This window comes from Sturnira hondurensis, unplaced genomic scaffold (genome assembly GCF_014824575.4).
Source record: "Sturnira hondurensis isolate 20B ecotype Veracruz unplaced genomic scaffold, ASM1482457v3 Scaffold0003681, whole genome shotgun sequence".
NCBI lineage: Eukaryota > Metazoa > Chordata > Mammalia > Chiroptera > Phyllostomidae > Sturnira > Sturnira hondurensis.
In genome coordinates this window covers 4810998-4827157 of record NW_028076312.1, presented here as the reverse complement: position 1 = coordinate 4827157, position 16160 = coordinate 4810998, and the positions used below count along the sequence as shown (strand labels likewise).

The 16160-nt window shown below is 48.8% G+C and overlaps 1 protein-coding gene across 6 annotated transcripts in view; it reads right to left on the bottom strand.

Moving 5' to 3' along the window:
- ATP11A (ATPase phospholipid transporting 11A) overlaps positions 1–16160 on the bottom strand; it is a 146710-nt gene that overhangs the window by 33624 nt on the left and 96926 nt on the right. For all 6 annotated transcript variants that reach the window (XM_037042043.1, XM_037042049.1, XM_037042045.1 and 3 more), the window contains exons 11-17: positions 15518–15668; positions 13096–13293; positions 10610–10783; positions 9202–9365; positions 7434–7505; positions 4756–4829; positions 322–425 (exon numbers count right to left, since the gene is read on the bottom strand). In XM_037042043.1, the coding sequence (XP_036897938.1) occupies positions 322–425; positions 4756–4829; positions 7434–7505; positions 9202–9365; positions 10610–10783; positions 13096–13293; positions 15518–15668 (937 nt within the window). The remainder of the gene's footprint in view (positions 1–321; positions 426–4755; positions 4830–7433; positions 7506–9201; positions 9366–10609; positions 10784–13095; positions 13294–15517; positions 15669–16160) is intronic.

Sequence of the window (16160 nt, the reverse complement as noted above, 5' to 3'; positions counted from 1 at the left end):
TAGAAAGCCTTCAGGGTAAAGATCTATTCTCTCCAATACATCATCACAAATATGCTTATTATTTGGACCCCCCCAAATCATCAACCAACTGACCTAGCCCCCACCTCAAAATTAAAAAAAGCAAAAACCACGCCACAGTCTCCTGAGTGAGCGTGCGGGGGCAGCGCCCAGGAAAGGAACGCGGCACCACACACGGCCCGTTCTGACTTGCGAGTGGCCCTCTGAGGGAGCAGCACACGGCACCCGCTCCGGGTCAGGCGCTTCCCTTCCTGATGCGGGGGCGAAGCAGCATGACCCGGCCTGCCCAGCCCGCCAGCTCACCACAGCGTTGCGCTCCACTCTGGACCGGATCTGGTCCACTTTGCCTTCTATCACTCGGGGAAATATTGAAGAATCTGCTCCTTTGCAAAACAGATAAATTTCTCCTATAAAACAAGAAAATAAAGGTGTTTAATTTAATCACAACTTGGGGAAGACCAAATTATTTTTTATATTATGCTATTCGGAAACGAAACAGGGATACCTGTGCCGAGACCACTACGGGGGAGACGTCAGTCGATCAGTGAACCCGCAAACTCAGGAAAGCAGATGGCCCCCAAGTCACATTTTATCCCTACAGCCCTAGGACTGCACAGGAAAGCCCCAGACCAGGAAAAGACCTAGCTCCTGGGTGTCCTTCCTCCTGTCACTCCTGCCGCTCCTCTGGTTGGGATATGAGTGAGGACCACAGTGACCTTGGGCCCGGCGAGTGGGGTAAGATAGCTAAGGATGCAGTTGACCAAAAGTGTCCACAGCAAACCAGAGGCTAAACATCTAATCCCATTAAAATGCAACGCATTTTGACATAGAAGACGCCATCTGAGTCATCTTTTGCATTAACACCAGTTACAAGAAACATATTTCATCATTTCTGCCCCACCCTTCAAGTAATGTCCCAGTGACTTCGCACATATTTGTACTCTAGACGGATGCATACTTCTCCTCCCTCGAGATAAAAAGATTTCCTCTTCCAGATAAGCAGGAGGAACCTCTCTGGTATGTGACAAAAAGGAGGTCAAAGAGACAGAAGGCACTGAACCCACAGGCCCCGGCACACGGGGGCTCCTCCCCTTTCAGTGGGGAATCTAGCCTGCAGAGCTGAGTGGCACTTTGCCAGGTGGGCTTCGTCTGTATTCGGCTTATGGAAAGAAATACCGTGGTGGCCCACCACAGCAACTCACGGGCCTTGAGCAGGGGCATTGCCATGGTGATCTGTGTTGTATTCTTAGTTTATCTTCAGACATTAAGTGAGTGCTGAGCTCCCTGGCCTGGGGTTGGTCCCTAGAAACCCTGGATGCAGACGGCCCTCAGAAGTATGTCTGGGAAACCAAACCCACAGGCACCAGGAGAAGAGGACAACTGTCCCACTGCAGCCAGTTCCCCAGGTGGACGTGTCAGGAGGTGCTGGGCAGGGATACTCCCGGGCCTGTGGCTAGTGAGACCATAGCAGCTGGTGCACATGGCGGTCCCACACAAGGGCCCATGAACTCAGCTGTAGCATACAGAGCCCACCTTGGCTTACTTCCTTAATCCCAGAAAGAACTAACTCCTGTGGTGCACACATAAACACAGCGAGAACATTAAAAACACACCACAATTTATGCTCATGTAAGTCCTGAAAATACACTGAGGGTAGTGTCAACCTTTGGGCAACATGGATGGTGTCTGGTGAGGTCTCTGCCGCCAGCACAGGAACTGAGCTGTGGCTGAGCAAAGGCTGGGCCAGCACCGGGAGCACGGCCAGCTGCCCTGAGCAGGAACTGACGAGAGCAGGAAGTCCGATCCCCAGAAGACACCTACGCACCCACACAGGTTTGTGACCTGGGATTCTTAGTCACATACCAACTGATCTGATGTCAGAATGCATTCCTGACTACCACATCACTTCTTGCTAATGCTCCAGGGCCATCAGATACAGTTTAGAACAACAACTGTAGTCCAGACAACACAGGGATACAATCTTAAACAACAATACATTCTTTTCCCTAGGAAAATCATGGATGACTGGCGGTAATGGCTTAAATTCCCCACTGTCACAACTTGTCAGTTCCTCTACTCCCACTTCAGACATGGGACATGTTCGGCCTTAGGTCTGGGTGAGGAGAGCCGTGGACATAAAACTATCCACAATAGAAAACAAAATTTAATCTGCAAAGGACAAGAGCAGGTAGTATTTGGCACCAGCTTTAGATCCTGCTTCTTCTGGTTTTGTAGACAAGCAGGGAGTTACTACCAGTGCACACACAGGTGATGGTAAGAAAGCTGTACACAGGTGACGTGATCTCTTAACCCACAGCAGAGCAAGCTGTGGCACTGAGGTTCAACTTGATGACCGCAGCACACTTCTCGTAAAGGCCCCTCCGAGATAAGTTCAAGTTGTCAACTGGCTGCTGTGGCTTAAGGCCTCCAGTCTCCCCTAATGGAGTCAACCCTCCATTAGGCTCTGAAACCAGTGCAATTAGCGTCATCTCCAGGGATGTGTTCCTGCTTAGAGAAAAACTTGTTGAATTGAATATTTAGACTTCTCTTAAAATTAGTTGGTGCAGTGGCCAGTTTAGATGGCCTCAAAGACGCCTTCAGAAATATGTAGTATCTCGTGGAAGGGATATCCTAATGATGTGAATGCCTGGGGCATAAATTCTTAATGTGACCCAGCTTCTTTTTGAGCTCTTGTGATGCCCTTTTTGATAAATGGAGGCTGTTTACAAAGATTCCCCGGTATGTCCCCAGGTACCAGGGCTGTGGCTGCACGGTTCAGGAGAAGGTGTGCATAGGGCAGAAGATGGCTTGTGGGTACTTAGGCATTGCTTCCCGAGATTGTGATCATTACTGCCAGCGCAGGGCCTTTGCTGAAGCATGATTCAGCTCCGAGACTTCACATTTGTAAGGGGGAAAAGAAATCACAAGACAAAAAGTTTTCCACAAGGCACTGCCTTTCTTCTGGATAATTCTGAACGGCTTACATTCATTCACACACAGTGGAATGATTTTCTGCCCTTCGGCGAGCATTAGCGCATCTATCTGAACTCGTTCCACACACCACAGGGTGTATGCTCCCCACGTCCTGCTGACCCAGTGGTAAAACCTGTTTCCGTGTGCACGGACAATATTATATTGTATGTTACTTTGTGTCCCATGACACTCAGGGCAGGTCGCATTGAGCCACTCCTGCCCATGTTTGACAACTGGTTCAGAGCTGAGGGAAGCGCGTGGATAAAAAAACCAGCTCTGCGACAGCCGGCACCATCTCAGCGCAGAGCCCTCACCAGGCCCGTCATCCAGCACGTGCAACTCAACTCCTTGAAAAATGATTCTCGAAGTGCTGCTGAAGACAGGCCTTCCGCAGCCTCCACAGACTTGGATGAGAAAACAAGGGATTGCTGGTTCTATCAGAAGAAAGTCGCAATGGCTCTGTTTAGGAAAGAACACTTTGTTTACTTCCCATTAACACAAAAGTCTCTCAATGTGAGTATGAGATACAGGCTCACGTAAAATTCACCAACATGCCCTCAGATCTCTATTTTAGGCTCAGTCTGTTTAGTTCCAGGTAGTGGCTGCACTTGGTTGCTTACCAGGCAACTTTCCAAAGAGATAAACACAGCCTGGTATTGCCAAGTTTTAAGAAACCAAAAAGAATAAGATCCTCCTGGCTGGTGTGGCTCGGTGAATTGAGCATTAGACTGAGAACCAAAGGATCGTGGGTTCGATTCCCAGTAAAGGCACATGCCTTGTGGGTCAGGTCCCCAGTATGGGGTACATGAAATGCAACCACACATTGATGTTTCTCTCCCTCTCTTTCTCCTTCTACTCTCTCTAAAATAAATAAATAAATGAAATCTTAAAAAAAAAAAAAAGATTCCACATCTCTCGATATAAATGCCATTTTGAAATTGCATTAGTAAACTGAATTTAGCAGTATTTACTGAGCAGTCAGAAGCACTGTGGTGGTATACTGCTGAGAAAAGTGTAGGCTCTGTGTCTAGGATGCCTGTAGTCTAGCCAGGTCAAAGACAAACAGCTCATCTGACTGAGGCAACCAGGCCGGGCTTATCAGGTGGCTATTGAGCTGTGCCTGAGAAGGTACACATGAGTAAGAGAGCTTCTAAGTGAAAAAGTCCCTGCCAGGTAGAGGCCCCCCAGCTGGAAAAGCCCACACCAGGTAGAGGGTCCCCAGTTGGAAAAGCTCACCCAGTGCACATTCTGAGGAGGCCTGGGAATGAAAGCTAAGAAGACAGTTCAGGGACTCATTGAAAAAATGGGAGATGTGGCTTCCTCACACAGAACAGGAGCCCACCAGGCCCTGGCCAGGGCAGTGAGCATTCAGGGGTTTTAAAAAGACTGACAAGGGAGCAGGATGAAGAGGGGCAGACAGTGCTGGTGGAGCCCTCTGCAAACAGGTGCCCTGTGTGAGGACTGAAAGGGCATGAGCAGGGCTTCAGTCGAGGGGAAACCAAAGGTGAGTGACCCTGCCAGCCCAAGGTGCCTGGGAGAGGAACAGGCACTGAGCCTAGGAGTTTCGTCACCTACAGTGAGTGTGAGCAGTTGCGTGACCCACCATGGGGGTGAGGAGTTGTGTGACCTGTAGTTGGTTCATCTATGTTTTTTAAAAAAGGGAGTAAATGGTTAATTCTTTAAAGCTCCTAAAGAATGTAAGTGTCAAAGTAAAACACAACCACAATGTATAATTTAAGAAATTGAGGTAAAATAAATTTCTACCTGTAGCAGATCTCACAATTACACTCATTCTCCTTCGTACCGAGTCAAAACTCAAAATTTCCAGCAATTCAAACCTGGAGAAAAGATTAAAATGGCTTTTAATATCCATTTCGCTTCGTGTGCCACGACATCTGGGCATTAATCAGCCTTCCCAGAGGAGTCTCTGGGGCAGTCCCCTCCCTGCCCCGCCCAGGCCATCCTGCCCCACCCCCACCTCTCCCTGGAGGGCAGCCACACCGAGCATCTCTCTCAAGGAGGAACCTGGAGGCAGAGCGGTTCCCTCCACACACTCAGTGCAAGTGTCTGGGTTCCTGTGACCGGTGATCCTGCCCCTGCTGCCCGTACCAGTGTCCTGCAGGGCCCAGAGGAAGGCTCTCCTCTCCCTACCGCTCGGACCCTGGCCCGGAGAGCCGCCTCCCAGCCCCAGCATGGTGCTCACGGAGTCTGCACATCGAACAGACTACGTACCTCACCTGCCGATTCGCTTTCCTAAATTCTGTCGAACACAAACCCACAGGTTGTATAACAGAGCTTTTGATCCCTGATAATAAATCAGTGCCCTTTAAATTAATGAAACTCATTTAAAAGCAGATTGCTGACATTCAATCAGCCTCTGCAGTCTCACTATCAGAAGATGCATGATTTCCGCCTGGCACTTCAAATTCTGAAAATGGCTCAGCCGCCCCTGACACCACCTCTGCCAGCTCCTTGGGGTCTGGAGCAGGGGCGTCAAACTCATCTTCACCGGGGGCCACGTCAGCCTCGCGGCTGCCTTCAGAGGGCCAAGTGCAATTTCAGGACCGTGTAAATATAACTATTTCTTAACAGTTAAGTGAGAGCTCGGTGCCGCTGCCAGGCAGAAACAAGGTACCAGGCTGGATAAAACAAGGATTCAGCCCTGGGGCCTTGTGTTTGCCACCCGTGGTCTAGAGACTCCAGCCAGAAGCTGCAGAGTGCGTGAAACCTCTGCCCTGTCAGTCCCTGCTCACAAGCTGGTGAAGGGGGTTCAGGAAAGGGCTTCCCAGGAGGTGCATTTTGAGCTGAAGACAACAGAGACCCTGCAGGCCCATGAGAAACTTTTACCTCTCCCTTAAAGAATCTAAATTAGGGGCCTGGCCCACAACGAGTGTTACACCAGAGTCACCTTTTTATGACCTGTCTATACGGCAAGGGGAACAGCTAGCGAACATGTGCTCTTCTCGCCGTCCTGAGAACGAGCCCCTCTGAGGCCGGGGCCTTCAGGGTAACACACACACCCCATCCGTTCAGAGTGTCCAGAATACCTCATTTACCCGCCTCTGAACTTCCAGGGCGTNATTAGGGGCCTGGCCCACAACGAGTGTTACACCAGAGTCACCTTTTTATGACCTGTCTATACGGCAAGGGGAACAGCTAGCGAACATGTGCTCTTCTCGCCGTCCTGAGAACGAGCCCCTCTGAGGCCGGGGCCTTCAGGGTAACACACACACCCATCCGTTCAGAGTGTCCAGAATACCTCATTTACCCGCCTCTGAACTTCCAGGGCGTGGGGTGGGGGCGGGATCCCACTCTCTTATGTATGTGGGGTTCCCAGACACACGCATGCAGTGGAATGTGGTTATTTACTCTCAGTCTGCCCCACATCTATCTCACGCGCATGTAGTGGAATGTGGTTACTTTCTCTCAGTCTGCCCCACATCTATCTGATTATTAGACCAGCTGAGACCACCTCGAAGGCTAAAGGCCAGTTTCTTCCTCCCTCACCCTGGCGCAAGGGTTCCCTGTGGATTCTGAGGCAGCACTGTGCCGTGTGCTGTAATTCCAGCAGCACCTGCGTTTTCAGTTACAAAGCAGAAGCCGGACAGCAGCATGTCACTCTGCCCCCGCTCCCAGGGGTGGCCTCACAACTCCTAGGAAGCCCCTCACTGCAGGGAGGAACCCCGGCTACTCGGGTCTAGGCCCCAGCAGCCAGTTCTGGAGTCACGGGATTCATCACTTCTGACAACCTGGGTGTTTATTTTTCACACGAAAAATTTAAAATCCATTTTTTTTGAAGCCATCACCACTAAGTCTTATGTTTTTCCCCACCTGTCTTTGCCTATATCCATTCCTGCTTATTTATGTTTATCTACATAGGGCAGACGGACTACCTGATCTTCTGAGTCAACATTCAAGACAGAACATCTTTATCTAGGACCAGTAATTTTAGAGAGACGGTTCCTAAAAGTCAAAGCGTGTGGGCGCTAAAGACTTGGAAAGGGAAACCACGCAGCGTCGGTCCCGCTGGTTAGTCCAAGGCTGCGCTGCCTCTGAGGGCCGCCCAGCGGGGAGCTGGCGCTCTGCGGGCACTCCCAGGGGGTGGCGTTTACTCCCCCCAGTCAGGGGGAGTCAGAGCCTGGCTGGGGGAGTGCTAGGACACGCTGGAAGCTCTGAGAACCCCTGCAGTAAAACCTGATTTTAGGTGACTTAACCCGAAACCTTTTCAATGATGTGGCATCACCCAACCAGCTTCTCCTCTAACTGTCCAACTCAGATTCTCCAGGTGTTTCTGTGACATTTTCGGGGCTGTTACTGAGAAGAGGGGGGAATGAGTTATGGGAGGAGTGCAGAGAATCTGGTTGGTTTTTCCCCCAGTGGATAGACTTTGTCAGAACAATTTTTGATTACCATCGTAATTTAATGTATAATAATATGCTTACCTTTCAATGTCATCGTCCCTGTTTAGTATCTCCATGTAATTATCCTTCAGCCTGAGGTATGTGAAACCAAGTCTGCAAAAGAGAAGACAGACCCAGTGGTAAATTCGAAATTTTGATATTTCTCTTTCACAGAATATTTGTTTTACATTTTGGTAAAGCTTTCTTTTTTTAAAAAAGGATTTCTGGTCAAACAAAGGTAGTAAACTGAATTATAAACTTAGGAAATTATAATACTGAATTTATTTGCCATCTCAAAAAATTCCCCAAGAACGTAAATAAGTGTTGGCTTCCTCTCCCAAGCGCCACACGGATGAGGCGCATTCCTATTGGCAGGTGTCGGCGGCTTTCAGGGAGACCCTGGGTCTGCGGGTTGGTCCCTGTCTGTACTGACCCACTAATTAGCGGGATGGTTTAGTAGAGGTTACATGTCAGAATTAGAAGGACTCTGAGAGACTGTCGGTCTCCACACTAACTGTCATTTTGCTGATGAGAACACACGCCCAGGGCAGGCAGCCAGTCAACAAACGTCTGCAGAGACATCACGTCGTGTGCTGGTTGGGCACCTGCTGGGACTGTGAGGAGAAGGGCATGGCTTCTGGCCTCTGGGAACTTATAGATATGGGAGGTGGACACGTACCATTTTAATACAGCACGGAGCCACAGTGGTATAAGGGTGCTATGGGACCCTGGGGACCCAACCCAGGCAGGAGCTGGTAGGGCGGGTGCGGGTGAGTCTAGAATGACAGGCAGGAACAGCGAGTCCTAACTTCTTACATCTATGACTGAATGTGATTTCATTCTGAAGACTCATTTTCCAACGAGAGAGAATTCTAGCTTTGAGAAATCTCCCATACGTGTGTGCGCATTTCTACATTCAGTAAGGTCTGAAGTGGCATGACTTGCATACCTAATGTCACGACTTAAACTGCACGGAAAACACACATTAGTTCAGTCTACAGCAAAGATGCTGTTCTACCTGGATGAGAGGTGCTCGACGCCTGCTCGTCCATGGCAGCAAACAGGGCAGATCAGTACCATTAGTGTTAATCCCAACTGTATGCTGTGATAACCGGGAGAACATTTCCCTTGACTTGAAATTATGCCACATAGCTGGAATACTGGAAGTATTTTTCCAAGTGTTTGTTTAAATGCCACATGTCATGAGGCAGCAAGAACTCTCAGTAAAAAGATGTCGAAGGCGGGTGAGTATTAAGTCTACGCACAAAGCACAGACTTAACGTGACCGACCCAAAGAAAGGGAAGCTAACGGCAGCAAAGCCCCAGCACTCAGGCCTCGTCCCTTCCCACGCTGCAAGACTCTGGGAAAGCTGTGTGACATCTCTGGGCATCGATTCCTTAGCACAGATGAGAAAGACTTTTCATAAGGGTGTTGAAGATTATTTGCATCTTTAAAAGCCTGACGTTATTTGGAATGGCCTCTAACCTACTTATTGAAGAAGTGAGGAGGAAAAACTACCCATCAGACAGTGACAAACCCTCTGGCAGCTGGGACCAGGCTGCTGCTCACACCGATGGCAGGTTGTATTCAGGAGAAACTGCTCTGCCAACGTGGAGGTCGAGACGACACTGAGAATGAAGGCAGTACGCGCTTGGCTCACCCCCCAGCAAACATCCCAGGCCCAGGGGCCTGACTTGGATGCCTCCAGTAGGAGTCCAGCAGCACATTGTTGGGGGTTGAAAAAGACTCCACTACCAGATTGGCACACCCCTCACATCTGGGACCAGACCCGAGTGCAGCCAGACATACCTCTGGATACCCTCGACTAAGGCCACCTCATCGGGCGAGGACGATATGTACACACAAGATTTCCCCGAGTCTGGTGACTTCCTGGGCCCATCCACGTCATCGTCATCTTTCACTTGGACGGTGTGGCACAGACAGAGGGCCCGGAAAAATAGCTCTTCTCGCTCCTATAAAAACACAGTACAAAAACCCCATACATCTATGGATATCAGCTTAAAGGAGTCAGGAAATAAACAGAAGACAACAAAGCAGGACAAGCAACTTTTAGGGTTGGGGAGTATTAGTGTGCCGTTGGTGGTCGGGAGATAGAGTGTAACTGTGGCTTTCATTCATTCTTGAGCACTTCGATGGTAGTTACAGTCAAGACCACTGGGCCAGGAAGACTGAAAGGAAATGAATGTTTAGTAAGATGAGGTGATAGGTTCAAGGTCACAAGAGGAGAACACGGCAGGATGGAGCCTTAGACCAGCTGAGGCAGTATTGCAGGGCTTCTGGATCCTGGATTCCCTTGGAGTCCAGAAAGCTTCCTTGGGGGTCCTGGATGCCACATGGCTGAGGGAGGCCAAGAAAGGCTGGACTCACATCACACATGCCAGGTGGGGGGAGTTCCAGCAGGTGGCAGGAGGGGGCAATGCCTGTGGAATGCTGCACAAAGGCCAAGACCACCTGCCCCTCTCCTCTCAGACTGGGATGAAATGGCGGTTTCTGTATTGGAATCACCTGAGACTAATGTGGTGGGCGTGCGGTTTGCTTGGACACAAAAGGCTATCACAACACAGCTCACTAAGGCGGGCATCCTGGTGCCCCAGGGGATACCACACAGGGCTCTGCAGTCACCAAGCATTCTGGAATGGCCTCTGGCTGACCACTGATGAGGGTCACGGCTTCCTCCTAGAAATGCTGAGATCTGAGGCCACAGCAGATGGTGTATGTGTGCACCCCACATGTGCATGCATGCATGTGCATGTAAATGCAGTGTGTGCCTGTAACTGTGTGGACACATGAGGGTACAGCCACGTGCGCATGTGTGTGGACATGCATGCATGAGGCACGTCTGTGCACACATTGGGGTATGTGTGCGCACGCAAGGTCACGTGTGTGCATGTGTGCTTGAGTGTGAGTGTGTACATGTTTATGAGCACAAGCACATGTGGTGTGCAGGTGACTTTGACCACAGTCCACCATTTGCCATGTTGGTCCACACTTCTAAAGCTGTCCCCAGAAATGTGACTGGCCAGATTCACTGGTGAGAAATGGAGGCATCTCACTGTTCTCACTCAAGTTGCTGGAAAATTCATGTCTTGCCTGGGTCCCAGAACAAGAGGTGACACCAGGCTATCTTGTAAACTGGGACAGTGTGACAGTGACGGCCTCTAAAGGGAAAACACCTGCCAGGAGAGGGGCTGCCTACCTTCCCACTGACGCCAGGGGAAGAGTCAATCATGTCGATTCCAGAGGCGCTGGGGAGGACCTGCCCGTTGCAGATGGCATGTGGCACGTAGACGTGGCCCTCAATGCAGCACTCCTTGAACTCCATGTTGTTCTCCGTGAGGGTGCCGGTCTTGTCTGTGAAGATGTACTCCACCTGCGGGCACAGGGCTGTCTGGGCGGGGTGCTCTGGCTGGGAGGCTCCCCAGAATAAAGGCAGTTGTCCTTCTCTCTGGATATGAAGCTCAGAGAACACATCCTCTCGGTCACTTTACGGTGGGTGGGAACAGTGGGTGGAGCTAGCCTTCTAGGGGCTGTAGACTTAAATCTTATCCAACAAAAAACTCAAGGATGGAAATACAATAAACTCATTCGATAAGGTCTGGGAGCTCAAAATCACCCTACCATTTAAGGTTTAGCAGATACAATTCAAACACATAAAAGAACAGAACAAATGTCAGATAGAAAAACCATGAAAAGTGTGACAACTACAACTAGCTTTGAATCCTGAATTTAGATAAACTCAGGTGTGTATTCCTCCTGAGTAATTGAAAAAAGGCGAGGAGTCCTGGCAGCCAGGCAGCACAGCGAGGAGGTGGCAGGAGCGAGCGCGCCTCACCCTGTCAGACACCTGCTGGTCCAGGGTGCCGAGTCCAGGCTCAGTCCCTCCAACACATGGACACAGAGGCAGAGTTTAAAATAATAAAGTACAGGGTGTGGGAAGCATGAAAGACCTATAATAAAACCAGCTAAGTGTTTCACGTTTTCAATCTGGTCTCAGAAAATGTTCTTTTCTGCTGTCAATCCCACAGCAGAAAATGCCTTTTCCAAGTATGCTTGGCTCTAATATGTAATTGATAAGCACAAAATAGTGCCCTATGAATTATTTAAATAAATCTGCCATTAAATGCTTGCCTAAAACACTGCTGAGTCTCTCCCCGTGATCTGGGAGATTAGCCACACGAGCACTGTCCACATGCAAGATCACTCCCTAGCAGAGACGGCCCCGTTGTTTGAAGTGAACGACACCTGACTTCTTTCAAAGTGAGGATTCACAATAATAATGAATATTTCACAACGTTTGCTCCTCTAAAACAAGCATTTGCACAAATCTCTGGAGCACTGGTGTTATAAAGTCATTCTCAGACTTTGAGTTGGAATAATTTGCTGCTGCTCTGCACACAGCTCTACATTTTTCTTGTTACAGAAAAAAAAATCTTTGCTCCACGAATTTCTCAGGAGTACACAAAATATGCCATTTATTATTGTAAAGGAATAAAATCCATAGAGGTAAATATATTCTAGTAATGAGCATTCAAATTGCGATTTATGCCTTGCTGACTGAGATAATACGCCACACCAGGGCTGTGGGATGTCCTAGAGGAATGCATTCAAAGTCAAATTCATGAACAAGCAAAATATGTATCTAGCAGAGTCTAAGCATCTATTACAGACTGCTGTTCTGGGGCCACAAGGGAGTGGATTTCAGCTACTAGTCTAAAATAGCTCTGTTCGCAAAAATACTACTCAACATTTCTTCCTGTTAAAAAATAATAATAAACTAGCATTTACCAAATGCCCTTTCTTGCAACTTAAAGGCTGGGAAAGGTTAGAATGGGGGCAGTGGGAAGGCTCCCAGTAAAGGCCAGAGAACCAAAGTTGGGGGAACAGGCCTCTCCTTAGCTCTCTTTTTCCAGGGAGAGGCTGAGTTTGGGGTCAGGGAGACAGGAGTGAGTGTGGGCTCTTCCCTGCATCCAGGTGATCCTGGATGGCAATGATTCCCAGGCATGGCAGCTCTTATTAGACACTACAATGGGTGCCTCACCTATTACTTCATTCAATCCCTACTACCCTCTGGCAAGGCAGGTACCTGTTGTTATGCCCATCGTACAGACTGAGAAGCTCTAGGTGCACCGAGCCCTTGTCCCCTGCCCCCTGCCGTGAAGTTGTCAATGTGCAGCAGAATTTCAATGTGGGAATTTTGAACCCTGCAACACAACAGGCAATTGAGACTGCCTGGGGTCTCACTTTGCTCGTCTTTAAAAAATTCACTTGCTGTCAGAAGTGAAGGAAATCAGGGATCAAAACTGAGGGCAATGCCTGTACAGCAGGCACTCAGTGAACGCCAGCTCACTTTTACCCCTTCACCTCAATGCACAGCATTACCCTAAATGAGCACCATTTAGGCCATGGATGAGCTGGTATCCACCAGGTAATGTAATTCTGCACAACTTGTAAATAGAAAAACTACCAGTTGTCATATAATGAAAGTTAAAAAAAAAAAGCTTGTTGTTTTTTGCCAGTTAAAGGCTATATCTCTGCACAAATTAAAGTGGGAAGGCTGTCATTTGACCAGTTGGATGATGTGCCTACATGACAGAAATCACTTAGAATCTAGCTGCCTGGGAACAGAAAACGGAGGGGCTCAATCTGCAGAAGATTATGAAAGACAATTCGGGAGAAACTGACCTGTCCCAACTCTTCATTTAAATCTGAGGTGTTGACCAGAGGCCCTTCCCCTAGTTCTTCATCAAACATGTCTTCATCCCAAGTGATGAAATAGGAGCCAAGGAACTTCTGCATCTCCACTGTGACGTACATGGACACGGGGATGATGTAGTTGAACAGAACCATGAAGGCCAGAAAGTCCGTGAAGGCCCTGAGAAACTGAGAGCACACTGTGTGATCACCCACATCTGTGTAACAGCAGCACCACCACTAAAACTTTGGAGCAATTCATACAAGTGCAGCTTTTACATACAGATCTTTCAAATCCAAAGATAAGGTTTACTTGCCTGTCACTGCAATTTTAGCACTGCAGTGGCCTCAGGGCCCGTGCTGGGCCGAGGATTAAGTCACCTGTTGGACAGTCCCACTGTCAGGAGACAGGTCTCCCAACAGAGAGCCAGTGGGAAACTTTATATTTTGAACACTCCAAGTTTTCCTGGAGACTCTGACAAATGTCCCACTGGCTACAGTGTAATAACCCATAGATGACAAAAGTATCAATCTGGTACAAATGAGTTTTCTGTATAGTTTTGTCCTTATCTCTAAGCCATCTAGATTATGGGAGGCCCAACGGAACACGGAAGTAGGAGCCCTAGTCTGGATTTACATAAACCCCACGCTGAACTCAGTCAACTCGGGTCCTACTTTGTAGGACTTTGTACCCGCCCTGCTCTGGACTCAGTGGGCCAGGATCTGGATTTGCACAAAGCCCCACTCTGGACTCAGTGGGTCCTGGTCTGGATTTTAATCAGACCTGATCTGGACTCAGTGGGCCCTGGGTCAACAGTTATACGTAGTTCAGGTCTGCACTGAGTAGACACTGGTCTGGATTTGCACACAGCCCCACTCTGTACTGAGCTGACACTGGTCTGGAGCTGCACACAGCCCCACTCTGTACTGAGCTGACACTGGTCTGGATTTGCACACAGCCCCACTCTGTACTGAGCTGACAATGGTCTGGATTTGCACACAGTCCCACTCTGTACTGAGCTGACACTGGTCTGGATTTGCACACAGCCCCACTCTGTACTGAGCTGACACTAGTCTGGAGCTGCACACAGCCCCACTCTGTACTGAGCTGACACTGGTCTGGATTTGCACACAGCCCCACTCTGTACTGAGCTGACAATGGTCTGGATTTGCACAGTCCCACTCTGTACTGAGCTGACAATGGTCTGGATTTGCACACAGTCCCACTCTGTACCGAGCTGACACTGGTCTGGAGCTGCACATAGCCCCACTCTGTACCAAGCTGACACTGGTCTGGAGCTGCACACAGCCCCACTCTGTACTGAGCTGACACTGGTCTGGATTTGCACACAGCCCCACTCTGTACTGAGCTGACACTGGTCTGGATTTGCACACAGCCCCACTCTGTACCAAGCTGACACTAGTCTGGAGCTGCACACAGCCCCACTCTGTACTGAGCTGACACTGGTCTGGATTTGCACACAGTCCCACTCTGTACTGAGCTGACACTGGTCTGGATTTGCACACAGCCCCACTCTGTACCGGGCTGACACTGGTCTGGATTTGCACAGTCCCACTCTGTACTGAGGTGACACTGGTCTGGAGCTGCACACAGCCCCACTCTGTACCAAGCTGACACTGGTCTGGATTTGCACACAGCCCCTCTCTGTACTGAGCTGACACTGGTCTGGAGCTGCACACAGCCCCACTCTGTACTGAGCTGACACTGGTCTGGATTTGCACACAGCCCCACTCTGTACTGAGCTGACACTGGTCTGGATTTGCACACAGTCCCACTCTGTACCAAGCTGACACTGGTCTGGATTTGCACACAGTCCCACTCTGTACCGAGCTGACACATAGCTCAGGTCTGGACTAAGTAGGACCAACCAGAAAACTATACTGTTCTCAGGAGAGGAGATTCAATTAAATCATTTTAATATACTGATTTTGGGAAAAATACTTTTGATAAACATGGGCAGCTGAACTGAAATCTTCTAAGGAAAAATGAAACCAATTTTTACCCTAATTTCCATATAATCAAGATTCTTTTTTCCACGTACATACCCTAACCACCATTTACCTCACAACCATTAATGAGCATTCACTGCGCATCCTCTAAATACGGGTCACTGCACTGAGTTCTGGAAACACCAAAAGCATTTGAAGTGTGTCCGTATGAATTTACTATGGAAATGAGTACCTTTCCGGACCTGTATATTCAAATACCCAAAGAAGGCAAGAGCAACCAGTATCTACAGCTAGAGAGGCAACTGATACTTTCAATATCAATGAATGAATCTATCACAAAGACTTAATTCATCACACCTTCACCAGGTTCTCATTAACACATTTTCATAACAATGGCCTACAGGGCATCTTTGATCACTGCAAAGGATATCACTTTCCATACCAGGTTCCGCTGTCTTTCTGCTTCGGTTTTCTGATTATACCACGGCTCATCTCGGAATGGTTCACTCTGCCACACATATTTCAGGGCAGTATTTATCAGCGCTTTACTGATCAGAATGCAGAGGTACACAATGAGGAATACATTCATTGACCTGAAACGCAAGACAGGGATGTATGTGACTGCGTTCTTGCTCTCTGAAGAACTGAGAGCGACACAGCTGTGTGTCTAGACGAACACACGGTGACAGAACAGGTCAGCAATAGCACAGCTGAGTTTTAATGGCACCCCCCCAATCAACTGACACAGTGAAACAGAAATGCATCTGTCTCTCCTCTGTGGTCACTGGCTGTGATTCTAGATGCCACAAGGGAAACAGCTAAGTGAAGGGAAAGTTCTGTAAACAGGAGAAAGAACACCACCACAACCACATTGCTGACTAGGGTTTCTGCATGGTGCAAAATTCTATCATTTAAAGAACATCCAGAAATCAATTTCTTCTACCACTAAGCATCAATCAGTGAGTTCCAAATTTAGAGATTACTACCACAAAGGAAGGAGGGGGGGAGGAAAGTCCACGCTAAAGGAAATGCTCTCAGAGTAAGAATAATGCTGACTCCTTGGCCAACGTCCTAGCAGACCTTGT